This window comes from Ipomoea triloba, chromosome 7 (genome assembly GCF_003576645.1).
Source record: "Ipomoea triloba cultivar NCNSP0323 chromosome 7, ASM357664v1".
NCBI classification, from domain to species: Eukaryota; Viridiplantae; Streptophyta; class Magnoliopsida; order Solanales; family Convolvulaceae; genus Ipomoea; species Ipomoea triloba.
The window spans coordinates 13,221,057-13,247,101 of record NC_044922.1 but is presented as its reverse complement, the minus strand read 5'-3'; the positions used below and the strand labels follow the sequence as shown (position 1 = coordinate 13,247,101).

Here is a 26,045-nt window from a genome sequence, read left to right as displayed (position 1 = left end):
TATAGTTGTGATAGGATCATGAACCTAGACATTATGGTGATTAAATACATTTTGGATAACTCTTCTATTAGCTCAAATATTTATTTATTAATTTTAAGATAATATCAAAGAGTTCTAGATGAGGTGGGAGTCTCTCATTCTCACCCCTATAAATAGAGGCATTAATTTCATTCTCAATCATCACTTGAAGCTCCACTTCTCTCTAGAGTAAAGATTTCAGAAGTCATAAAGAAGCCCTGCAGAAATACATACGAAGCTCGACAAAAGAGGATTGAAGATCAAAACAATTCAAGTGATCAAGTCAAGCTAAAGTGGGACTGAAGATCAAGCCAATTTGAGTCCGGAGGCCCTTCAACGAAGATCAAACAACAAAGCCCTTCTTTGAAGAACAAGCCGCATTCCGGAGGCCCTTCAGCCAAAGTTTCAAGTCAAGTCAACTAAGTGGAGAATCAGAGGATTTCCTTGATAGAGATTTTGTACCCGCGCACCTTTTGAAATTCATATATATATACTTTTCACATTTTCTTGTTTACAACTAGAAAATAATTTTTTACCTTTTAAATTTCAAAAATGTTTAAACTTTTCTGATTATCAAATTAAATCTTTGAATGACTTTTGAAAAATATATATCGTACATTAGAAAAGTATGTATTTGGACTACTATAATCGAAGGTTATTGCAAATTTTATAACTTATTACTAATCATAAAATTATAATCTTTGATTTCTGGATGTGCCACAATTTTTAGAAAATTGTATTTATATCATAACCACTGAAAAAAATTATTAAAAGATTATAAAAAGAAGAAGAAGCCATATTGGAGTAGGGAGCTAGCCCCAGGAATAAAAAAGATTTTTTTAAAAAAATAATAAATAAGAGTGAAGGCGGTAAAATCGTAGTCGGTGACGTCAAATACATCATCCCAAGCATCCTAAGTTCCTTACTGCAATAAGGAAGTAACGCTGTATTTTCCTTAGACTTGTGTTTTTTCTTCGGATGCAATACTAGGCAATTCTACATCGTTCTACCAACACTGTAAACAATCCACACGCCTCTCTCCCAATATATATATAGCAGTACACTACAACCTTATAGCAGTAGACTACAACCTAATTAAGTTCAAAAAACCTTCTCAAACTCCGATCCATACTAAGTAAACAGCCACCCAAGAAATCATCAGATCTAAACATAATGACGCTGAAGAGAAGTAGAGAAGAAGTAGCAGCGGAGGCGGAGGCCCTGGCCATGGCCAATTGTCTGGTGTTGCTCTCCCGTCCGGCAAGCGGCGGTGCCGCCGAGAAAACGCCGCCGTCAGGATGGGAATTCGAGTGCAAGACCTGCCAAAAGAAGTTCAAGTCTTTCCAAGCTCTGGGCGGCCACCGGGCCAGCCACAAGCGCCCCAAACATCTTGAACACAACAACAATAATGTGAATATCAAGAAACGACACGAATGTCCGGTCTGTGGCTTGGAATTTGGCCTCGGCCAGGCTTTGGGCGGTCACATGAGAAAACATCGTGACGACAAGAAATCCCCAGATTTGTTAACAGTGACGACCCTCAAGAACGAGGAGCACAGCGCTGGGATTAAGAAGAAGAATGAGGGCTGGTTTGAGTTGAATTTTACGCTTTTAGAGAATGATTCCACTGTGCATAGGAGATTTGTTCCTACAACTTTGGATTTGTTTGTTTAATTTTGTAGTTAGTACCAGGATTGGATTCAGAGTTGTAAATTCATTAGATTTGATTGGAATGAAATTAGTTATGTACTAGCTAGCTTATTAGATTTAAACATGTGTACAAAATTAATTTTAAAAAAAAAACGATTGATTATTTTGTTTATAGTAAGTTCAAACAATCTAAATATTTCTATTTTTTTTTATATTAATTTTGAAGCCTCACCTTAAAGTTGAAGCTTTAATAATTTGTCACAAATGTGATTAAGCCTTTTCAAATTTGACATTTAATTTTATAGACAATTTTGAAGACTTAACTCATTCCTATCTAACACGACTACCAATTCAATTTTAGGAGTTTGAAAGTTTTGATGACATTAAAATATATTTTTATTTGTAGAATTAGTTTTCTAATTTAAATAAATAGTACAATTGTCTCAACACGGCGGTCACCCATCATGTTGCGGCAGAAAATCAAGCACGCTTAATTACAAAGTTCTTTGGTTATCTGATTAACATATCCTACTTAAAATTAATTTGGTGCAAATAATCTTTTTAAATTTGACATAGGTTCTATTTGACACGCCTAACTAAAAAACTAGTTGAAAAGTTAGTAGTTAATAGGCTGACTAACTGAAATTAAAGTGTTTGGTAAAATTAATTGTTGAATTAGCTAATAACTGCAAAAAGACATAAATGGATAAACTAATTAAGATATTAGGAATTTGATTAATGATGGTAGATGATGTCATTTTTAAAAAAAAAATGTAATAAGGATAAAAAAAGAAAAATAGTTAAGATTTAGGACCTTATTTTGAAAAGCACTAAAAGATAAGTTATAAACTGTACAAAACAAAGCGTGTGTGTGTGTGTGGATGCATTAATTAACTTCTTAAAAATTAAAATCAATGTCTTTTTTTTTTTTTTTAATTCTCACTTTTGAAATACTTGTCACAATCACCATGAACAAATAATAATAATAATAATAATAACAATAATAATAATAATAATAATAATAATAAGAACAAAATAAGATTTTTTTAAAAAAATATTTCTGCCGAAGAAAAGGACTTCGGCCGAAAACCAACTAGTTGGGTTTCTCAACTTGAGAAATAAACAGTTTTGTTGGGTTTCTCAACTTGAGAAATCCAGATATTTCTGTCAGAGAAAAGGACTTCGGCCAAAAATCAACTAGTTGAGTTTCTCAACTTGAGAATTAAATAGTTTTGTTGGGTTTCTCAAGTTGAGAAATCCAGCGAGCATATATGAATGATACAAAGATTTTATTATTATTATTATTGTTATTGTTATTGTTGTTGTCGTCATCGTCTCGTCGTTGTTATTGTCGGTGTTGTTGTTGTTGGTGTTGTTGTATGATTGCTAGAATTTTTTAATAATCATGACTAATTTCTTTTAATAAGTTAAAGTTTATGACCACGAGTGATCGGAACATTAAGGTTCATGGTTGTACTTTGTGCGGTTAAAATTTCTGACCACGAAAAAAATGATTTTAAATTTCGACCACTTTGCTTGGTGGTCAAATTAAAATTTAGCAAAGAGTTCTGCAAATGTAAAGAGAATTAGTTGAAAATTAGTTGTAAATTTTGACCATTATTTTTCTCGGTGTTCATAATTAGCAAGAAGTTTTACTAATTCTAAAAGTGGTAAGAAAGGTTGTCCGAACTCACATTTTCGACCAAACACCCTTGATTTCTAACAACTTTTTGGTAGTTGGAAAATTTAGGTATTTCTAGATATGGTTGTTGCAGTGGAAAATACTAACTATGATTAATGTTTCATTCTCTTGCACTTAATATATATATAGCATCGCATTCAGATGCGTACTGGTCGCCCAGGAGAGAACTGCGGACGAATCACAGCGCGCCACGTGTCCGAAATGTAGTTGCACATAACATTATAACTAGGTGCACGTAATGTTATAACTAGGTACACATAGGTGCACCCAGGTGTATAAATGTTAACAAGGTAAATTACTTGCACCTGTAAGTGAAAATAGGTTCACACGTGCAAGTAAACTGTATTACAAGTGCAAGTAAATTGTACAATGAGCATCAATACTAGGTGCACCTAATGTTATAACTAGGTGCACATAGATTGCACCCAGGTACATAAATGTTAATAAGGTAAATTACTTACACAAGTGTAAGTAAAATGTATTGCAGATGCAAGTAAAATGTATTACAGGTGCAAGTGAATTGTACACTGAGCATCAATACTAAGTGCACCTAATGTTATAACTAGGTGCACCTAGTGTTATAACTAGGTGCACCTAATGTTATAATTAGGTGCACCTAGGTTGCACCAGGTACATGAATATTAACAAGGTAAATTACTTGCATTTGTAAGTGAAAATATTTGCGAAAATAGGTGCATGAATATTAACAAGGTAAATTACTCGTACTTATAAGTGAAAATAGGTGCACTTGTAAGTGAAACTAGATGCACTTTTAAGTGAAACTAGGTGCACTTGCAAGTGAAACTAGGTGCACCAAAGTTCCAGTTATTTACGAAAATGCCACCGCGTCATTTTTTTAAAATTGCATCTGATTCGTTGATCTGGACACGTGGACGATTGTGATTTGTCCGCAGTTCTCTCCTGAGCGAGAGTACGCACGAGAGTGCAACCCTATATATATATATGTATGTGTGTGTGTGTTAATGGAATGTGCTAAAAAAATAATATTCCGTATTAATTATTGAAATAAAAAAAATAAAAAAATCAAAGTTGAAATAATTTGATTGTAATTATGATAATGTACAAAACGTGTGAAGTTTTAATTTTGCTATTAATGGACTGTTTGCTTGCGTTACATGGGATATAAATGTTGGGGTCACACTTGTATGAAATCATCTCATGAATTCTTATTCGTGAGTCAGGTTGTACAACAATCCGAATATTGATTAATGAACATGTCAATAAAGACAATATCAAGCTCAGTCTTTTAAAAAAAAAAAAAAAAACGTACAAAATAGCAGAATTTGTCAAATTTGCATCAAAACTTCTAATTTAATATGAAATTATCAAATTTGAAGCAGTTTGACCGAAGTTTCTTCCATACAAGATTATCCAATTAAAAAGGTTTAGTCAAAAGTAATTTAAGGTGAAAAAATTGAATTTTTCATGTCAAAGAACAAGGGCATTATTCAAACAATTTCTATTGCATAGCTATATACATACTCTGCATCGAAGATTATAGATTCTGAAATAGTAAGTTATGGTCAACGAATTCACCTGCATCATGTGAAACACGAAGCTTCAGTTCACTCCCAAACTACGACTCATAGCCGCGTAACTTGTTCAAGAAACAAGTAGTGTTCGTAGTGCCTTGCCAGTGAATTCCTAAACAATAAAACCACTTTTCGGAAATTTCTGCGATGTTTCACAATGTTTTACCCAAACTTAACATGTTTGTCTGTTTGTTGGGTTTTGATGTTGACGTACGCTAAAAGTCGTTCTTGTATAATAGGACGTAAACCAAAATTGCACATAAAGGTAAATTAAATAAATTGTTAGTAAAAATTAAACTCATCATGATTTCTCAAATATGAAAATTATACTTTCCTTACTTCAATACCCGTTGCAAGGCGTATATTTGTTTTTTCATCTAGTAAAGGTAGATGCTGTGTGGTTGAATGAGAAGTCATTATACCGTGGACCATGGGTCACAAAACGATGTCGTTTCAATAAGTGGGAGAAACGACTCTCGTAAATTTCCATAATTGATAGTACAATTCATCCCAAATGATACTACAGTTGTGTTTAACTGATACTGCAGTTGTGTTGAACTGATACTGCAGTTGTGTTGAAAGGAAACTGCAGTTGCGCGGAACGGAGGTCGTTTCATTCGTCTGGAATTGCAGTTGTGTTGAACTGATACTGCAATTGTGTTGAAAGGAACTGTAGTTGCACAAAACGGAGGCTGTTTCATCTATTTGTTTTCATTAATCAAAACGATGTCGTTTTGATGCGCGGTCCACAGTAAAATTTGCTTTGAAGGGTAATTCGTATCTAATTTTGGGCTCGTTAACTAAAATACAACATGTTTAATTCTTGAAGTTAAATTTGTGAGGATATAATTTTTTTTTTTGAAAGACCACGAGGTGTCCTGAGCCCTAACTGTATGAGGCACCATACTCAACTAATCCTTGTTCGCACTAGGTCGGCACAACCCAATTAAGAAGCAAAGTGCTGAGAGTGCATGATCACTCATATCAACCAAGCTGGTTTTATGAGAGTATATATAATCTTATTCTATAAGGATCTTATTATTGGGATAAAATTGAAATCTTTTCTTTTTCTTCTTATTATTAGGCTCTTTGAGGTTGGTGAAGGGACAAGTTCAATAATTAGGGCTTAGGGGATTGTTTGATGAAAATATGAAGAACCAAGTCCAACACCATACCTCTTGAAAATGTGGCGGTATATAAGGAAATAAAGTTGCGTCTTCGTTACGAGCTATAGATTTTTGACGTAGCGGTAAGTATTTGATCTTAATAAGTGGTATCATAATCAAGTCAAAGTTCATGCCCCAGACTGAATAGACTGACAAGTGATGGAATTGTTAGACGAAGGCCGGTTGAAAGGACAAGTCCAGCAATTGGTGGCTCGCAAATTATATCGTGGACCTTGGTCCACAACGCATTGTGAACCGCGCATCAAAACGACGTCGTTTTGATTAATGAAAACAGACTAATGAATTCGCGCCACTCACTTTCAGTTCATATACACTGCAGTTACATTTCAACACAATTGCAGTTACATTTTGATATAACTACAGTTTCATTCGATAATATAAAAACACAAATGTAAAACTGTTATTCAGTATCAGTTCATATACACTGCAGTTACATTTCAACACAACTACAGTTACATTTCTATATAACTACAGTTTCATTCGATAATATAAAACACAAATGTGAAACTGTTATTCAGTATCAGTTCATATACACTGGAGTTACATTTCAACACAACTACAGTTACATTTCGATATAACTACAATTTCATTCGATAATATCAAAACAAATGTAAGGCAGTATCTTTTAAGATGAACTGTAGTGTCAATTACGGGCTCCGTCTCCCACTTACTGAAACGACGTCGTTTTGGGACCACGGTCCACGATATAGGAACTGTTGGTGGCTACGGGGACTCTCCAAAAATGTGACGGAATATAAGAAAATAAATCCACGCCTTGTCTTTACTAAAATAACTATCTTCCTTGCAATGTAGCATTTTATTTATGGAAATATTATTCCCGAACATAAAATGTATTTACAAAGGCAAAAATTTGTGTAAAACTTTTCCACTTGAGACATGCAATACATTTCAACAAAAATGTTATACTTTTTTATTGGTCCATAAAAAATGTATGAAATTTTCACCCAAAAAAATAAAAAATAGATGTCTCACACGATCGACAATTTCACCTAATTGATTTACAAATTAAAAAAAATCTATTTCTAAAATATTAATTATAATTTATATATTATCTCCATCCCATTTTGGTTGTCTGGTTCGTTTAACGAGACTTGACTGAAGTTATTTATAATCTAATTTTTCATAATATTAAGTTTATTATTAATATATAAAATTTATATATTTAGAAACTACGTTAAAAGTACTATTAAACAAAAAAAAATAACAAATTATTAAAGAAAATAAGCAATAAAAAAGAGCTGATTTGACCAATGAATAGTAAATAAGACAGGTAAAATAGGTCAGAGAGAGTATTAAATGAATAAATCCATATAAATAGCTCAATTTATTATTGAATAATAGATTGTGAGTAAAAATATAAAATTGAATTCTGATTTTATAATAAGAGTTTCAGTCAATATGGTGCGCTGCTCGGAAGAAACCAATATTCTTATTCGATGCGTCTTATCGGAATTACATTTTGTGTCCGTTCACATAAGGCCAAATACTTGTGGTGCACGTGACTGTATCTATTACAGAGCAGGAAACAATCAACGCGTGCCAGCTGTCTGGTGAGTGTTAAATTCGCACTTATCAGTTACTATGATGATATCGTGTTTCGTCAACCGTTACGAAAATGCACGGAAACATTCTAGAAGTATCCAGGAAGCCGTCTGTCACTTTAATTTCAGTTCACATCGTACGACTTGTCTTTAACTTCCCCACACGCGGTCTCACGTACCTGACGGCTCTTCTTTGACTGCTCAAATTAATAAAAATGATAAGTGATTCCAATAGAGTAAAATTTATGTTATGGGCTATTTAGTCGTTAGCTGATTGAGTTAGTGAATTTGATTAGTTGATAGTATTAGATGATTGTAAAAAGATATTTGGTAAATTAAATGTTAATTGATAGTTGATTACATACAAAATGATTTTATCAAAAAGTTGATAAAAAAACTGTTTTGAGCAGCTTTTTGAATTTGAGTGTTCTAGAGCAATAAATTGTTACAAAATGTTAATTAATCAAACGCTTATATTGATTGTTTAACCAAATTAAACAGCTAAAAGTGATTAAACAAGTCAAAATTGACTGATAGACTAATTATTTTGCCAAACAGGGCCTATATGTTTTGATTTTGTTGAAGGGGGAAGAAGAGAAAGAAATAAAAATTGTGATTCATATTTTTTTGAATGAATCGAAGTGTGATATGCAAACAAAAAGTGAAAAATAAAGTAGAATGGAAGAGCATGTGTAGTATTACCGGCTCTAATTATACCACAAAACTTGCTTACCCTTGATTGGAAATAAAAGTGTGGGCCCACTTTTTGCTTCACAATTTTATTCATGTACTTTACAATATAAGATAGTTGTATTTGAAGGAATATATATATACGAACACGTGATGAAGACCTATGTGTATTATATATTTTATATATGAGTATGTCTCGTGTAAAACTGTCTTCATGTAATGCATGTAATATTTTTTTCATTAAAATATTTTAATGGATTCATAAAAAATATTATATGTTAATTAAAGTGTATTATATGTCTCAAATAAGACGGTCTTATACCAGACTTATACTTTATATATTTATTCATTTTTATTTTTAATTAATTAATATAATGTTTTCTTCTAATTCTAATTAATCATCAATGATTTGATACCTTTACTAAAACTTATTCTAATTACTAAATGAGCATGTAATTCTCTATAGCTAAACTGTAATACTTTTTATGAGTATGTGAAAAATTATTACATTTTAACTAAAGAGAATTACATGTCTTACGTGATACAGTTTCACACATGACTTATTTGTACTAAATCACTAAATCGGAAAAAGAGTTAAAATAAATTAAACCCCCAAATTATTATTTTTTAAAAAGTTAATTACATCCTTTTTTTTTTTTTTTGAAAACAATTACATCCTTGAACTACAAAGTTTTTCATACTAACCTTTGAACTCTTTAAAAGGTACAGTTAGAATATTTTTAATTATTATTACATGTTATACTGATATGATTTTTAGACTTAATTTTCTTTGTGTATATGGATGTCAAATATACTATTTTATTTTATTTTTTTTTAAAACATTTTTTTATTTAAATAAAATTGAAGAAAGTTACAAGTAATGCGGTGTTGATGTATGCAAAGAAAATTACATGTAGAATCATACCAATATAACATGTAACTTACATGTAAGAATGTTCTAATTGTACTTTTCTTTGTGACGAGCAAGAAAAATTTGTAGCTACTACTCAAATATTTACACTAGATAAATTTGACTATTGTGTAATAGCTTGCAAACTACAGAAGAATGTAATTAACTTTTTTTAAATAGTTTCCATCGGGCTTATTTGACCCTTCCCTTACTATATATAATAAATTTAAAATTTAATTTTTTTTTGATTCATTAAAATTTATAATTTAAAAATCCCATTGTTGGAACAAAACATGCCGTCTTTTTAATGATTGTTTAAAGCACTCGGAATATGAAAAGGAAAGGATACGACTGGCGACTTTTAAACTGTTGACTTTCTGTGAAAATTAAAAGGGCATAAACCTTCCACGTGCAAAAACGAACACGCAATTGTTGAAGTCAGCTTCTCTGATCTATCCACATACGTACTCGCCGGCGGCCTTTATATAAGAAACCCCAAACTCCATTTCTCAACCATCATCTCATCTCTCACATTTCTACTCTCATCATCCCAAACACAGAGAAATTAAATCTTCATTCAATTTCAAGTTTTGATTTAGTCCCAGTATGACAATGCTCATGAAAAGAAGCAGAGACTACGCCGGCGTCGAGGCTGAGGCCATGGCGAATTGCCTCATGCTTCTGGCGCACGTTGGCCGGAATTCTTCTTCTTCTTCTTCTTCTCCGGTGGCGTCGAAGGATCTCTGTTCTTTCCAGTGTAAGACGTGCGACAAGAAGTTCTCGTCGTTCCAGGCGTTGGGCGGGCACAGGGCGAGCCACAAGAAGCCGAAGCTGGCGGCTCCGGCGGCCGGAGAGCAAGAGAGTTCGCCGGAGAAGTCGAAGATGCACCGATGCTCCATATGCGGGCTTGAGTTTGCGATGGGGCAGGCGTTGGGTGGGCACATGAGGAGACACCGGGCGGCCATGATGAAGGACGGGTTTGAGAAGCCGCCGGCGACGGCGATGGCGATGGCGATGGCGGTTCCGGTGTTGAAGAGGACGACTAGTAGCAAGAGAATTTTTGGGTTTGGATTGAATTTGGATCTCAACCTGACGCCGGCTGAGAATGATGATGATTTGAAGATAGAGTCAACGAGGCCGGCAACTCCCGTCTTACGTTGCTTCATTTGAATTTGTTCAATTCGTTTTCGTTTATTCTTTTGATTCTTGGGATTACACTAGACATTCTTTGATTCCTTCAAATCATGTGTGGACATACATTATTCCTCCTAATCTTATATTTTATTTTATTTTTGTATTTGTTTTTATTTTTTACTAACTAATTGACACAAATTAATTAAATTTTTGAAGTTTGATTCGATGGGATGTCATTCACCATTTGTGCTAATGAACCATAGCAAGCAAATTTTAATCTTGGTGTTTTGGCCATGTTTAGCAGCATGCAGTATTGCAGTCTGAAGATATATTATATTGTGCAATGATATCTATTTTTTTTTTTTTTGAAGAAAACAAAAGCAATTAATCATGGAATGAATACAGGTCAGAGGATTCAACCCAAGAACATAAGCCAGTGTTAGAATGTGTAGCCCAAGCTAGAGAATGAGCTAAGCCAACTGCCAACACATTCACTGACATACCCGCAAAACTAAAGGCATAAGCCTGAAAGTTTGAAAGAATACAACAACAATCTATAATTAACAATATTATTGGTGTAAAACAAGCCTCGAGATGAGTCGTTGAAGAGACGAACAACCAGCTGACAATCCGACCGGATGCAAACTTTATCCCATTGCTTTTCCTTAAGCTAGCCAAGACAAGGCAAAACTTCTTTGATAGCAAGAACTTCGACAAGGTGATGAGCCTCATTTACTGGGTTCAATGGACCCCGAAATGGCTGCCATCAACTCATCTCTATGCGATAGAACAACAACACCAAATGTTACATTACCATTCAAGATAGAGGCATCAACATTACAGTATATTCAATCTTCATCAGTGTGGAGACTATCATGAGCAACCTGGGAAAAATTAGAGTCTTTGTTTGCCTTTTGAAACTCGCCGGCCCATGGCTGCCATTCATTGATAAGAGTGGTGATTTTTAAAAAATATATATAGAGCAGGATGGACTCATTTGATCATGAGTGTATATATATATATATATATATATATATATATATATATATATATTAAAGAGTAATACAAAATTAATACTTCTTCATAATTTCTTGTGAAGTTGATACAAAATTGTATCAAATAAGCAACATTTTGAAAAATCAAATAACTTACTTAGTAACTATCTTTTTAACTATTTCAATCCTTTGTCATCTAAATGGAAGACTTTAGTCTATCGTTGGCCATGCACTTAATTAGGGAAAGTTCTAAGGCAATGATAGTGGAGGTGGTCCTTGTGGGTAGTAGGGGTACGTGGTAGTGGGCATATCTAAACTTGGAGAGTGGGTTGTGGTGATGAAGGAAAGGCTATACTAGGTGGAGGACTTAGATAGAGGTTGAGATTGGTGGTGACAATGTTAGTAGATAATGACACCGCGGTAAGCTTAACAATTAAAGCATGCGCTCCATCTCAGCAAGCTAAAAGTTTAAACTGATAGTTGGATTATTGCACATTTATGTTTATATATTATTTGGGTGACGTACCATGACCTTTGGCATACCAAATTAAAGCATGTGCTCCATCTCAACTAAAAGTCTAAGCTGATAATTGGATTGCACATTTATGTTTATATATTATTTATGTTCAACAGTGACAATGACATTATTGGTGGAGGCGATGAGAACTGTGTTTTGTATTATATTATCTGGTTGAACAAATATACAAGAGATCAAGTATATATACAAGAGAGTCATAATCAGACTAGAAGAGAGAATTGTAATCTGATTCGAAATGTGTAGAGTCCTAATACTCCCCCTTAAGCGCAGGGTATGGTAGTAACCTGGAGCTTGTCCCGTAGAAAGGAAAACCGTGGTCCAGGAAGAGCTTTGGTGAAGATGTCAGCAAGTTGATCTTTTGTAGAGATAAAATTGACTTGAATTTCACCTGATGCAACTTTGTCTCTAACAAAGTGATAACCGATTTCCACATGTTTGGTGCGAGCATGAAATATTGGATTTGAGCACATGTAGGTTGCACCTAAATTATCAAACCACAATTTAGGAACAGAAATACCTGGCACATGAAGCTCACGAAGTAGAGAAACTATCCACACTACTTCAGCACAAACATCTGCTAGAGCCTTGTATTCTGCTTCTGTTGAGGATTTGGCCACAGTTCTTTGTTTCTTACAGACCCAGGATACAATATTTGTACCAAGAAAAACAGCATAACCACTAGTGGATTTCCGATCTTGAGGACAGCCTGCCCAATCAGAGTCAAAGAAGGCATGAATCTCCCTAGAGGATGAGGCTCGTTGTAACCCCTCGGCATTTTCGTAAGACTAAGGTTCGAAAAATATTTCCTTAAGCTATGACATTCATGAAATAGTCCCTCGATGCTTCAAGAGAATTTTTTTTTTTAGGAAGAATAGTTGTTATTAAGTTGCGATCGTTCGTGCCGGTCACGAACCGTAAAATTTTAGGAGCTGGTATTCGGACCCGATTATCCTAGGAAATGGATTATTAGACACCATATTATTATTCTTGAACTTCCTATTCAATTAAATCAGCCCATAGCAGCGAAAATTTATTTTGATCGTACATCGCTAAAATTTCGCGGTGTACCGAACCTAGCCCAATTTTGAGGGTTAGTCTGGAATAAATTTTTGGTTTCGAGAATTATTCTATCCAGATTATTTTCTACCGAAACTTTATCTGTTTGGACCCCAACTGATAAGTTTGAAAATACTTCATTATTTTATTCTATTTTTTTTTCCCCATAAAAACATCTTACCTCAAAAGGAAGAATACCCAAAGCCAATTTATTCCATTTGTTCTTCTTCTTCTTCTTCCTTGGCTGAATTTCAAAAGAGAGAAAGAGAGGTGACTTCCACCATTTTCCTCCATTAAAACCATAGCCAAGCTTGTACACAACTCTCCAATTTGTTAGGTAAGATTTCAATATTATTCAGTTAAAAAGTCTTGATTTCTTCCCTAGAACTTGATTGTAGGTAAAGATTTCTTAAATATGTTGTTATGGTGGTGTATTCTACCTAGGGTTTTTCGGTGAAACTTGGGGATAAAGGTTCAAGACTACTTTTACGGTGATATTACACACTTGTGAGGTAAGGAATTCCCTTAAGTTGGAATTAGTCACTTGAATTTGGATAATTGATTTTAGTTGAAATATGGTGTTTTTGGAGCTTTGGGAATATTTTCGTATACAAGTTCATAGCTTGGATATGCTTGTATATGTTGTATTTATGTCTATATAAGCTTATACTTGTGGAAATAGAGAAAGGAAATCAGGACAGATTTCTGTCAGTAACTTCCGTGAATTTCAGGGAAAAATCGGTAAATTATTTTGGTCCAATTTTTTTTATACATGTAGTTCTATAAGTGTAGAAGCCGCATATAAACTTTCATAATTTTTGGAGTAGTATAAGTATGGTTTTCGGAATTTTTCCCAAAACTGGTCCAGAGAAGGAAAAATGCTGGACAGCACACTGCCAAGGGCAAAAATGGAATTTTCTGTGTAAATTCGTGAACCTAGGTGACCAAAACTTTTTATGAACATCAAGTACTATGAGTTAGGGTTCTACCATAAAAATTTCAAGTGAAAAAGAGTTCGGGAACTATTTTTAACGGCTCAATCTTTCGGACTGCGCAAAACTGAAATTTCTGGACAGAAACTGTCAAAATCAATTTTGACAAAAATATTTTTTTTTTGTAACAAAACTAGTGACGAAATTTTGGGATGTCACAACCATATTTGGATGAAATAAATTATTTTGAAAATACTATTTGATTCCAGGAAAGAAAAAGAAAAATGTTTTCAAACCCTTAGTTTCTGGAATAAGGTGGGGACCTTCGGGAAGGCTTAAACGCCACGGCCCGGGGTTGGAATAAGGTTGGACCTATGGGAGGGCTGGAGTGCCATGGCCCTAGGTTGGGATAAGGAGACCGACGGGAAGGCAGGGAAATGACACTGCTCAAGGTTTGAGAAGGAGAATTGAGAAATGTTCAAAGTGCTTACTCAGGGGAAACTAAGTGGAAAATTTTTGAGTATGAAAATTATTGTTTCTCTGAGCTGCGGTTCAGATTATTATAGAGCTGCGGTTCTATTTGCAAATGATGAAATTCCTGGAAATGTGAAATTTTGCAAACTTGTCTGAAAAGGGCATGAAAATTATTTTGAGTGGCAAGTTATGACTTCATTCTTATTTGAGAAAAGCTTTATATGATTTAACGTTTATACGCTATTATACTATCTATAAATCGTTTCGTTACAGGCAGATTTTCAAATCATGGTAAAACTTTATAAAGCTTTTAGATTATCTATGTTTTCAAACCTTTGTCTACTTTTAAGTGACAAATGGATTTCCTTACTTAGCCGTCGTGCTAACTACACTTCGTTGTGTTCTTAACAGATGTCTAGGGTAGGCTCGTGTAGCCCACCTGACTCGGATCCTTCCGAGTTGGAGTTCCCTATCTACGATCATGATGTTTATGTACAGTACTTAGTTGATGTCGACCCGTATGCTCCTGGATTCGCTCCTGACTCTCCAGCTCCGGCTTATGTTCCTGCTATTCCTTCCCCACCGTACAGTCCTCCTCCGACTTACCCAACTACACCCTCTCGTATCCCGGTTCGCAGTAGCCAGCCAAATTTTCTGGATGGGGCCAGGTCTAGGTTTGGGTCTTTTCCGGTAGAGGTGTTGGAAGGGAGTGATCCCTTAGAATTTGTTGTCTTTTATCCCTGTCCGTGGAATCTCGCTCCTTCGGAACATTGGGATGAGTGGTCCATGATGTACACTCCTAGTTACTTCCTGGATCATCTCACCTGGGTTGCGGGCAACTGGCATCTTGTATGGGGGACGTACTCCGAACCGGAGTACCGCCCCTTAGAAGAGGATGACTGATTAGAAAGGTTATGGGAGGAACCCTTTTTTTTTGTGTACATGTATCTTTTGTAGCCATGATGAACTTAGCTGGCTAGTAAGTTGTAATTAAACTCTTGTATATATTCTGGTAGTTAGTGTAGCTACCCCTTTTGCTCACCTATATATATATGTATGAAGATATGTTGGGTAATGATGATGATGATGTGAAATAGTTTTCTTGTTAGCCTGTGCACCTAGAGTGAACTCTGTCTGGTCTTGGCTGGGTTTAGTCTAGGTGTGGCGGTAACTACTCCGGATGTACGGTATAGCCGAGCCGGGGTGTTACAAGTTGGTATCAGAGCCAGGTTGAACCTTCGGGAATTAGATCGAAGCCTAAGTCCGAGCCTAGGTTGAGTTCAAGTTTCAAGTCAGCTTAGGTTCGTAGAGATTAACTTAAGTCGTTGTTACGGTATCATGAGCATAAGCTTTGGAGCAGAGTTGGAACGAAAGTCCGGCAGCATAAAAGGGGGTATTTTACTTTTACTCTACAGAATCTTACGATTCTGGTTGTTGAATAATATGATCAATGTTCGTGATTTCTTGCATGTGTTAATCCTTGCATGGGATTATTGTGAGTAAGCTGGCTAGCGTAATGCGTTAATTATCCCTATGCTGAGGTAGAAACCCCTGCTTAGCGGGTATGATAAAGTGAATGTTAGGGGACGTTGTATAGGACTTAAGTAGGTGCTATACTGACTGCCTAACTAGCTAACCCTTGAGGACTCTTATACTTCGGATACTAATTTGGATCTATCGTCCAGTGAAAATGCCTCCAAGACGCAACATGCCTACCAGTAGCAACGAGAACGTCTCTGCAATTGATCGTATGGCCCAAGCGATGGAGCGAATGGCTGAGTTCATGATGGCTCAGCAAACCCAGAACCAGAACCAAGGACAACCACGAGTCGATTATGCGAAGGCGATAGCAAGCCGACAACCACCACACTATGCGGGAGAAAAAGATCCGGTTATTTTAGAGGAGTGGATCCGGACGTTTGACAAACTGCTCAACGCAGTGGATTGCCCTGCAAATCAACGAGTACCTTCCGCGGTCTATTATTTAACGAAAGCTGCAGACAACTGGTGGACATCAGAAGGACCTGATCTTCTACAAGACCCAGAGTTTGGTTGGGAAGAATTCAAGGAGGAACTGAGGGGACAGTTCTACACCGAGCGTATTAGAGGGATTAAATGCGAGGAATTTCTACGGCTAAAACAGAAGGGAGCAACAATCGAAGAATATCATGACCAGTACGTGGAACTAATGCGTTTCGCTCAGGAGATTGTACCTAATGAAGCAAGTAAGGCACGAAGGTTTGTTCGAGGATTGGACTGGGATGTAAGGAGGGCGAGTATAAACACAGGACTGACAATGATTGATCCCTAACTGAACAAATGTGTGATGCAATTTTTTATATTCAGCACCCAAATCAGACTGAACAGCCTTAATCTTCCGATTAAAAGACCGCTCGACTAGAGAACGAAACTTATCGAAAATAGCATATAGATCAGATTTTAGTTTCATAGGGAAAAACCAAACATAACGAGAGTAATCATCAACGAAAAGGACAAAGTAACGAAAACCATTTGTGGATAACAAAGGAGCAGGACCCCAAATATCAGTATATATTAAATCAAGAACAGCCGAACTAGAAGGCTCAACACGTGGCAGGGGAAAATGCGCAGATTTTCCTAGCTGACACGCATTACATAAATTAAATTATTGCAACGAATATTGGAACTAGACCTACTAACCGAACAATGTGGAAGAATGCGACTAAGGACACGAGAATGAGGATGCCCTAAACGACTATGCCAAATAGAAGGAGAGGCACGAGCAGCCAGAAAAGCAGTTGGACTGGAAACCGAGACCGGGAGTGTGTAAAGCCCTCCAGAACTATTGCCCCGTAGAAGAACTTCCTTGGAGATGGAATCCTTCACAAGAAAAAACGAAGGGTGAAACTCAAAAAATACATTATTATCTGATGTAAATTTCTGAACAGATAATAAGGAATTGGACAACTGAGGAACACAAAGGACATTAGATAATTGAAAAGACCTAGATCGGGTAGTAAAAGATGCATGACCAATATGACTAATATTTAAACCCATACCATTACCGACACGCAATGTGTCATCACCACTATATTCAGCAGACGCGGAGAGAGAGGCTAAGTCCGGGGTGGCATGATTCGTAGCCCCAGTGTCCGGAAACCAAGTCTGTGTATTGGGCTCAACGATGGAGGGTGACGCCTGATAAATCATGTGGGCTTGTGGATTGTTATTGTTTCGCATAAATTGAAAACAATTTGGGGCAATATGGCCCAAAACACCACACAACTGACATTTGGGCCTCCAATTATTTCCTCTGCCACGCCCCCTACTACGAGAAGACCTACCGCCACCGCCATGCGAGAAACCAGCAGCGCCGAACTGCTGCCTAGACCCCGCGCCGGCGTACTGCTGTCCAGAAGAGCAGCCGCCGCCGTGTGACGACTGACCGCCGAGACCATACTGCTGCACTCCACGAGCCGGATGGCGACCTCTCTGTGCAGCGAAGGCAGCCGGCGGAGAACCTCCGAAATCGTCGCCGGCAATAAACTCCTGAGCGCAAGGTAATCAGCTAATTCTTGCAACGTAACCGGCTGTCCACGGACATTGAGCGACGCTGTTAAAGCTTTGAACTCCGGACGTAACCCTCTAAATACATAGAGGTTCTGATCGACGAGGCTGACCGGTCGTTTGGCAAGGGCCAAATCTTCAACAATAACACTGGCACGACTGATGTAATCGGCGACGGAGGAGTCACCTTGCCTCAAACTGTGCAGTTGTCCAAGAATATGCAGAGTTCGTGCGTGGGAAGATGAAGCCAAAGAAGTCTCAATAGCATCCCAAACATCTTTACTGGTGTCACGACCGAGAGCAAGAGGCATAGTTTCATAAGATAGGGATGACACAAGCATGGACAATAGGGCTTGATCTTGGCAAACCTAGGGAGCATATGCCGGATTGGGGGTGGCTGGAGCATCTTTGGTGGCGGCAGTAAGGAACGCAGCAGGGCATGGATACGTGCCGTCGACGAAATCGATTAACTCATGCCCCCGAAGAAAGGGAAAACTTGAGCACGTCAAAATAAATAGTTCTTATGCGTCAGTTTAATGCTGATAAAGTGATGAGCCGCAGATAAAGAACTGAGCACCGAGGGAGTCGAAGAAACAGCAACATCAGAGACGGTCCGTTCCGAAGAATTAACAGATCCGTCGGCCATGGTAGGAAAAACCCTAGCTAACTGATACCAGATGAGAACTGTGTTTTGTATTATATTATCTGGTTGAACAAATATACAAGAGATCAAGTATATATACAAGAGAGTCATAATCAGACTAGAAGAGAGAATTGTAATCTGATTCGAAATGTGTAGAGTCCTAATAGAGGCTAAATGTGGCTTTTGGTTAGAAGACTATGATTTGGCTGAAAGTGGAATACTAGATCGAATTTCTTGTTCTACTTTAATTTGATTGGCATTTGAGCTATAAGCAATAATTGGATTGTTATATTGAGCTTACAAAGTGTATTTTTTAATTTCTTTTAGTTAAATGGTTATTCGTTTTTCCTAAAAAAAAAAAAAGTTATGCCTTTATGCATGTTTTCAAAAAAAAAAAAAAACAAAAATTGGTATGGGCTTGCCTTTATATGTATTGAGTATTGTTAGATTTTAGATCCAAGGTAGTAGGGTACTAGAATTAACTACTCAGTTAACAACAATAATAAAGGATGATAAAGAATACGGAGTATAAAAGATGGCAGGGATGAATTGGCAAACTACATGGTCCCTTCCCAAGTTATACTGTGTATCAAATAAATGAGAGTCCCATTTTTTACATGTGTTGCAAAGCTAAAGTAGTAGCTTAATATTGCAAAATTTTAAATTCCTACTTCTCAAGCCGGATGGCTACGAAAGATGAAGCTGAAAATCATTCTAAGCCAGATTGCACTGAAAGGGTCAACTCTATTGTGGTTGAAGATTGACATAGTTGGCATATATCTATACCATAAATGTGGATATAGACAAAGTCTACCTCAATGGTATGTTCCATTCACATGGGTGGGGATTGAACCACCAACCTCATGCTTAAGGGATGAGGTGCTGAACCACCACACCAACCATGTTGATTGATATAAAACTCTACTGATTCTCAAACTATTTTGCAGAAACCTGTGTCAAGAAAGAGGAAAACCACACACCCTGCAAAATTTCAAGTTGAAGGAATGATTGAGTAGAAAGGACGTCATACTAGAAAAGATAGTAGTAGTTGTCACTAATGAGCCAGAAGACTCCACACCTCTCGGCAAAGACAAAAAGCTTGCATCTGCTCTAAAATCTATAATCTATGATGATGGTTTTCTGACTAATGGGTGGTCAGCCGGGGGGCCAACAGTACCGGTAAAACCAAGTATAAAATGTAAAAAACACTCAAGATTCCCTTTTCTCAAACTCTCCTATCTTTTGTATGTTCCCCCCCTCCCCCCCCTCCCAAATGATTGAGAAGAGGTTTTATACTGTAAAGCGCATTAACTACCCTCATTTACACTCATTTACTTTCTTAATTGCAGATATCCGTTGGTCTCAGCGTTTCAGTTCTCAAGGGACAAGATTCTCGAGCGTGATCTCTATTCTTCAACCGACCGTAAGCCTTTACCTCTCAGTACCCCTCCTGGTTGTCTGACCCCCTCACTCATCCGATCCTCTGTCTTTAGCATTTAGTCCTAGCTCATTCTCCTGCTGACTGTCTCAAAACTCCTCTCGCTTAGTCGCTCAAAGTGATTTGATCTTGATCTTTGCTTAATCCTTGCATAGTTATCCAGCCACTCCTGAGATTTGCTCTATCTAGCCCGTCCGAATCTCGCCCGGACTTAAGTTATTTCCCATCATATGATTTGTCTATTGCGCACAAGTTGATAGACCAGCAGATTCAGAAAGCTCGATCAAGTTGAACTTGGAGCCGTATTGCTAGGGACTGAAGCTGGTCAGCCAGACACACCCCAGATGATGATGAAATCTGAACTTTGGCTATTAGTTGTGCCAAAAAGGGAGAGAAGATGTTACATTGAGGGGGAGTCACTGTCACAGTTGCTGATTTGGTTACTTTGTGTGTGGGCCGATTGACTTTGATGGGCTCCAAGCAACATGTGGACCATAGTCTTTTTTTTCGGGTGGCGTGGAGATTCGAACCCATGACCTTTTGCATGGCTCTGATACCAAATTAAATCATGTGCTCCATCCAACTAAAAGCCTAAGCTGATAGTTGGACTGCACATTTATGTTTATATTATATTTATGCTCACAGTGATAAAAAACAATTGTCCTTTCCAAAGTACTCTAAAAGATCGAAAGGACTTTAATCTTTTTACTATGCATGCTATGTTTATGGTTTTTTTAATGAACTTTAAGAGAGTATCTTTTCAATATAATGTTTAGTTATTTCGAGTTGTATTTCTTCGCAGCATGTAAAATAGTTTAGTTTTATTATTTTGTCGAATAAATCGCCACAGGGGCAGTTTAATTTGTTAGTGTTTATAAGGTAAATCCCATTTTGTGTAATTGACAAATTATTATGGCAAATAGAATATGTCAGGTTAGGACTTAGTGTTGCTAGTTCGTGACTAAGTGAAGATATGGTGGAACAGAACCTCCAACAGACGCGCCCTGAAGCTATTCTCGTAAGCTCTTTTACAGCTGGACATGAAGTAATTGCTCAAAGGTATTTTAAAAGATTATCCTTATTTGATTGAGAAGTTAGAATATATTCTCAATTAAATAACCCGAGGGTGAAAGAGTAACTGGACTATAGGAAAATATCTTGGTTGTTATTACTCTCACCACATTCAAGAATATAAATATTTTAGAGAGAAGGTTGTTATAGAGAGATGAAGTGAATTGATCAAAAGAACCTCTCTTTACAAGATTTCACAAGTTTTATTTTGAAAAATTCTCACAAGATATTCATCTTTCAACTGAAATCCATCTCATCTTCAAGAGAAAAAACTCAAGTGATTTTATCACTTCTAGACTGTATTCCATATTAGTTGTGCTGCAGCGGTGGGTGAATATGTGAGACGGACAACAAAGTTATGGATCTCCAATCCGATTTTTTTGGACCGCTAAAGCGTGGATCTTCGAACTCAACAATCCATCTATGGTGGCATGCGGATTGGGTACTTACAATATGTGGTATATCACATATGAGATCGTTCTCTTACTATATATATATATATATATATGGTTATAATCAAGTGTGGGCGGCNCTCAACAATCCATCTATGGTGGCATGCGGATTGGGTACTTACAATATGTGGTATATCACATATGAGATCGTTCTCTTACTATATATATATATATATATGGTTATAATCAAGTGTGGGCGGCTATATATATATATATATATGGTTATAATCAAGTGTGGGCGGCCCTTAACTTGCGGTCAGTGCGGCCGCACTACTATGTATATAAATATACACCACTCAATGTTAGAAAATGCACCATACATATATGCATCATTAGGTACGCATCACCAAAAAACACACCACTAGGTATGCAAATATACACCACACAGTATTAGCAAATGCACCATTAGGGACAGGGGAGTTATGGTGCATTATTTTGGGTGTGTGGCGTGTTTTTTGGTGTTTTTGTATATTTTTATTGTGATGCGTTTTTTAACATTGAGTGGTGTGAACCGCACAAGAAGGAGCGACCACATTTGAATATATATATATATATATATATATATATATATATATATATATATATATATATATATATATATTGATGGATATATTTGAGACGGGCTCCGACTTGGGAAGGAGGAGAGGCAACCCGAAGAGCAACTCGGAAGACGACCCTAACCATGGGCAGCCTCGCTGGAGATAAAGTCTCGGCCTAGGCTAGCATCGTCCAGGAGCGGCTTCGGTTGGAGGCGGCTTGGGTAGGATCGGCATGTGCGGGATCGACCTAGGTAGCATAGCCTTGGGCGACCTCGGCGAGAGGCTGATGGCCGTTATTTTTATTAGTAATTTAGTTAAGTTTTTATAATTAATAAATAATATTTAATTAGTTTTTTTAATGTATTTGTTACTATTTTTAGTTCTTCTAAATAATTAAGTAATAACTTTATTATTTTTAATATTTCGAACTATTTTCCTAAATTAATACGGAGTAATATTTTGCTCAGCCCATTATTCTAAGCCTTCACTTAATAGAACTCTTTTTCCCCTTTTACTGTTTCTTCTTTCCGCAGGTTTGTTGGCAACGAACAAACGAAGCGAAGGGCGCAACACTAATAAGTCGCTCCGTTCTATGGGCGATCCGATTGAACAGCGGAATAAATTGGAGGTGCGGTTGAACCGGAACAGTATAAAAGGAGGCCAAGATCATCGTTCTTAGACACGAATTTTCTCCAGACTATTTCTGGGGGCGATAAAAGGGTTTCAAAGGGAGCAGATGAGTGTTGCGTTCAATGGCGCTGTTCCGGTTTTCGGGTTCGTAGATTCATTCGGTGGTGCAGAATCCTTGACGGCAGAATTCCGGTGTGGCAGCAGTGAATTGATCAACAAGAATTACCCCTTACTTGCAGCAGCTTGTTCTCTGGTTCTTTCCTCTTTTTCCTATTTTGCGTTGTAGTGCTTCCGTATTTGTGATTAGAAATTTCTTAATTCCAAGTCTGTGAATTGTGTTGCAATGCTTTAAGCATACTGTATGTGATGCTAATTACCATCTTGAATGCTGGATGATGGTGAGGGGTAATTCTTGTTGTCAAAATACTGATTTCATTGGCCATTTATCGTCAATTATAATGAATTGTTAATTTTCTTTATTTAGGGACATGATTAATTTACCATGAAAATTGTGTAGTAATTGTTTAATTTTACCTATTGAATTAAGTTTTATCCTTTGATCTTATTTTAGTAATTGATTGTGTTACTAGGTGATCAACTTTAACATAATTGAATTGAATTGAGGGAATTCCTAGAGTAGAGATCATGCCTATTAATTCCATGCTCCTAAGGGTAAACGAGTAGATAATTTGATTGTCTTATCATATTATTTATTTGGTTCATAAATCGGGTAGTCCGTAAGTTCTTTTAGGCATAATGGGTTTTAACCGTTTGAATAAGTATCTTAAGTACATGAATGGTTAAAACACTTGACTATCTTTGGACACCATACAGAGTAGTCATATAGCAGTTAGAACGAGCCCTTAATTTGATTGGCAAGTTAAACTAATCTGCATAATTAGTAATGGTTATTAATTCATGTTCCTAGTCTTTAATCCTTTGCTGAATTACTTCGTTGTTACTTCGTATTTTATTGTTCTTCCGATTGGTTACTAAATTACCTCCTATATCAGTTTTGTTAGTTTTAATTATTTCATTTTTCCAAGTAATTTTACTAGTTTTGACTTTACTTTACTGCATTCAAGTAATTATTTGCGAGTTATTTAATTGCATTGTATCAGTTCCCTGTGGGATCGACCCTTGCTTTTGCACACTATCACTACACTGACTCGTGCACTTGCGAGGACATTATATTAAAATTGTCCATCAGAGGCGGCCTTGAGGTAACCTCGGGGCAGCCTAAGCTAGGGGTGGCCTTGGGGAAAGGTTAGGGGTGAGCATATAACCTGTCCAACTCGATGATACCGGCCGAACTGTCCACCGAAACAGTGCGACCCTTCCCGGTCCGAATCCACTCGCTTTAAAACGGACTCCCTAGTCACTCTTCTCCTTTCACTCGAAAGAGGGATTTCACTATCTTTAATCACCCAGAATAAATAGTGAACCAGTGCCCTTCTAGCACTTCTACAACTCCGAGTGTCTTGCACAAAGCTACACTCAATCCTGAGCGCCTCGCACAAAGCTACGCTCCAGAGCGTCTCGCACAAATCTACGCTCCCCGAGTATCTCGCACAAAGCTATACTCCTACACCAACCAAGTGTCTTGCTCAAAGCTACACTTAGTTTCCCCGAGTGTTTTGCACAAAGCTACACTCCTACACTTTTTCTAAAGAAATAAAAGCATTTCTTTCTAAGACTTGATTTTCTCTTGTGTTTTGCTCAATGATAGCACTTGCTTAATCAGATGACTTTTCGTTGCCTGTTGTTGTATTATTTTGTATCTCTTTGTTATCGTACTTGTCTTTAAGTCTTCTTGGGTATTTATAGCTAAATTAGCTATTTGCCCATTGCATATCTTCAGAGCTTTAATTGTCTTCTGATGATGATTGTCAACTTTGATGGCTTTGTTAGATGACTTTGAATATTTGCATCTGATGATCTTCCAACATCTTCTTTTATCACTAACATGAATTTGTCTTGTAACTTGTAGGAGTATAGCTTTGTGCAAAACACACTGCCTTTGTATTCTCTTGGACAATTAAAAGATATGGAAGAATAAAGACTCGAGATATCTATAGATATGAAAAATCAAAGTCATGACTAGAGATGTCTATAAATGCATGAAAAAGCAATTTGAGCAAAAGATATGAAATTACTCCATAAATCAATGCCATATGCATTTTGTTGATTTGATAAACAAACAAAAAAGAAGATGAAAATAGAAAGGGGATGAAAGATTGCTCGTAACCAAAAAAAAAAAAAAAAAAGAAACACCATATGCATTTTGTTGATTTCATAAACAAACAAAATGATGAAAAATTAAAAGGGAATGAAGAGTTGCTCGCAACTCGAAAAAAAGAAATGCACAGAGAGAGAGAGAGAGAGGGGGAGGGGGGGTGGGAATAAAATATCATAAGCTTGAAAATGTGAAGAAGAACTATTAAGGGGGTTAAAAATTGAAGAAGGATGGTAAGGTGCATAGTACTCCGTGAAATTTTGCAGAGTAAATTTGATTTGATGGTAGATTACAACTATGACCCACCAATAAAATATGAAGTACTTTATGAAAAGTTAAAAGGGCAACATGGAAAAAATAAAAACTGAGTGAAGTTTAATTTTGGAAAGTGGACAATATTTTTGGAAAGACTAAAAAGGAAAGTGAGAAAGATAAAATAAGACAAACTGAGTACTATAGAATTAAAGCTTAATTTGAGTTGTAACATGATGCATATATTCTAGTATTGATCTCCTCAACATACACCACATCAAATTGTACAAACAGATCTTATAATATAAACATGTGGATCATTGTATGCGGTTGGATTTGTTTTTTGGACGGTCGGATTGTGATGTTTGTTTAGGCACGTCTGGATTTAATTTTTGCTGGTTATATTGTTTTTATTTTGGATTGGGGGTATTATTGGTATTTAGCATTGTGGCTTTTCATTTAATTCTTTTTTTTTTCTCCAACTTACCGTCTTTTCCTAGGGTTTTTTCCGGAGTTGTCTCCACTCGCTCGTGCACACGTTGTTTGGATTCATGAACTCATCAGCTTCTTCGTCAATGCGTCTGTGATTGGAATCTGTGTGGGAGCAATGGTTGTCGGTGGGGTCCAGTCTAGGAGCAAGCGAGGGGACCACCGGTGCATGCTGTCGGTCGAGGTGTGTGTTCGATTTTGTTCTTTATTAGTTGTTGTTGCTATTTTTTATTCGCTTTTTTCATTTGTGTTCTATGTCTGTTTTTTCTATAGTGATCGATTCTCCATTCTTGTTTTTTGTTTTGGCTTTGTGTTATTGGTTCTGTGGGAGGTGGGGGGGGGGGGGGG

General features: G+C 36.7%; 3 protein-coding genes across 3 annotated transcripts; all 3 read left to right on the top strand.

Annotated features, from left to right (window-relative positions):
• The first annotated feature begins 1,090 nt into the window (after positions 1-1,090).
• LOC116024515 (zinc finger protein ZAT8-like) lies at positions 1,091-1,840 on the top strand. Its single transcript, XM_031265420.1, has one exon. The coding sequence runs from the start codon at positions 1,192-1,194 to the stop codon at positions 1,690-1,692; it is 501 nt and encodes a 166-aa protein (XP_031121280.1). The 5' UTR covers positions 1,091-1,191; the 3' UTR covers positions 1,693-1,840.
• Positions 1,841-9,780: 7,940 nt separating this feature from the next.
• LOC116024514 (zinc finger protein ZAT11-like) lies at positions 9,781-10,630 on the top strand. Its single transcript, XM_031265418.1, has one exon. The coding sequence runs from the start codon at positions 9,879-9,881 to the stop codon at positions 10,440-10,442; it is 564 nt and encodes a 187-aa protein (XP_031121278.1). The 5' UTR covers positions 9,781-9,878; the 3' UTR covers positions 10,443-10,630.
• A 2,837-nt stretch (positions 10,631-13,467) lies between these two features.
• Positions 13,468-16,712, top strand: LOC116024167. The gene is made up of 2 exons (XM_031265068.1): positions 13,468-13,507; positions 16,087-16,712. Exon 2 carries the CDS (start codon positions 16,092-16,094, stop codon positions 16,710-16,712), a length of 621 nt encoding a protein of 206 aa, XP_031120928.1. The 5' UTR covers positions 13,468-13,507; positions 16,087-16,091.
• The last annotated feature ends 9,333 nt before the right edge of the window (positions 16,713-26,045 follow it).

Bases quoted from the DNA above. Each gene is read 5' to 3' on its own strand.
- LOC116024515 (XM_031265420.1), top strand. From the start codon at position 1,192: ATGACGCTGAAGAGAAGTAGAGAAGAAGTAGCAGCGGAGGCGGAGGCC.
- LOC116024514 (XM_031265418.1), top strand. From the start codon at position 9,879: ATGACAATGCTCATGAAAAGAAGCAGAGACTACGCCGGCGTCGAGGCT.
- LOC116024167 (XM_031265068.1), top strand. From the start codon at position 16,092: ATGCCTCCAAGACGCAACATGCCTACCAGTAGCAACGAGAACGTCTCT.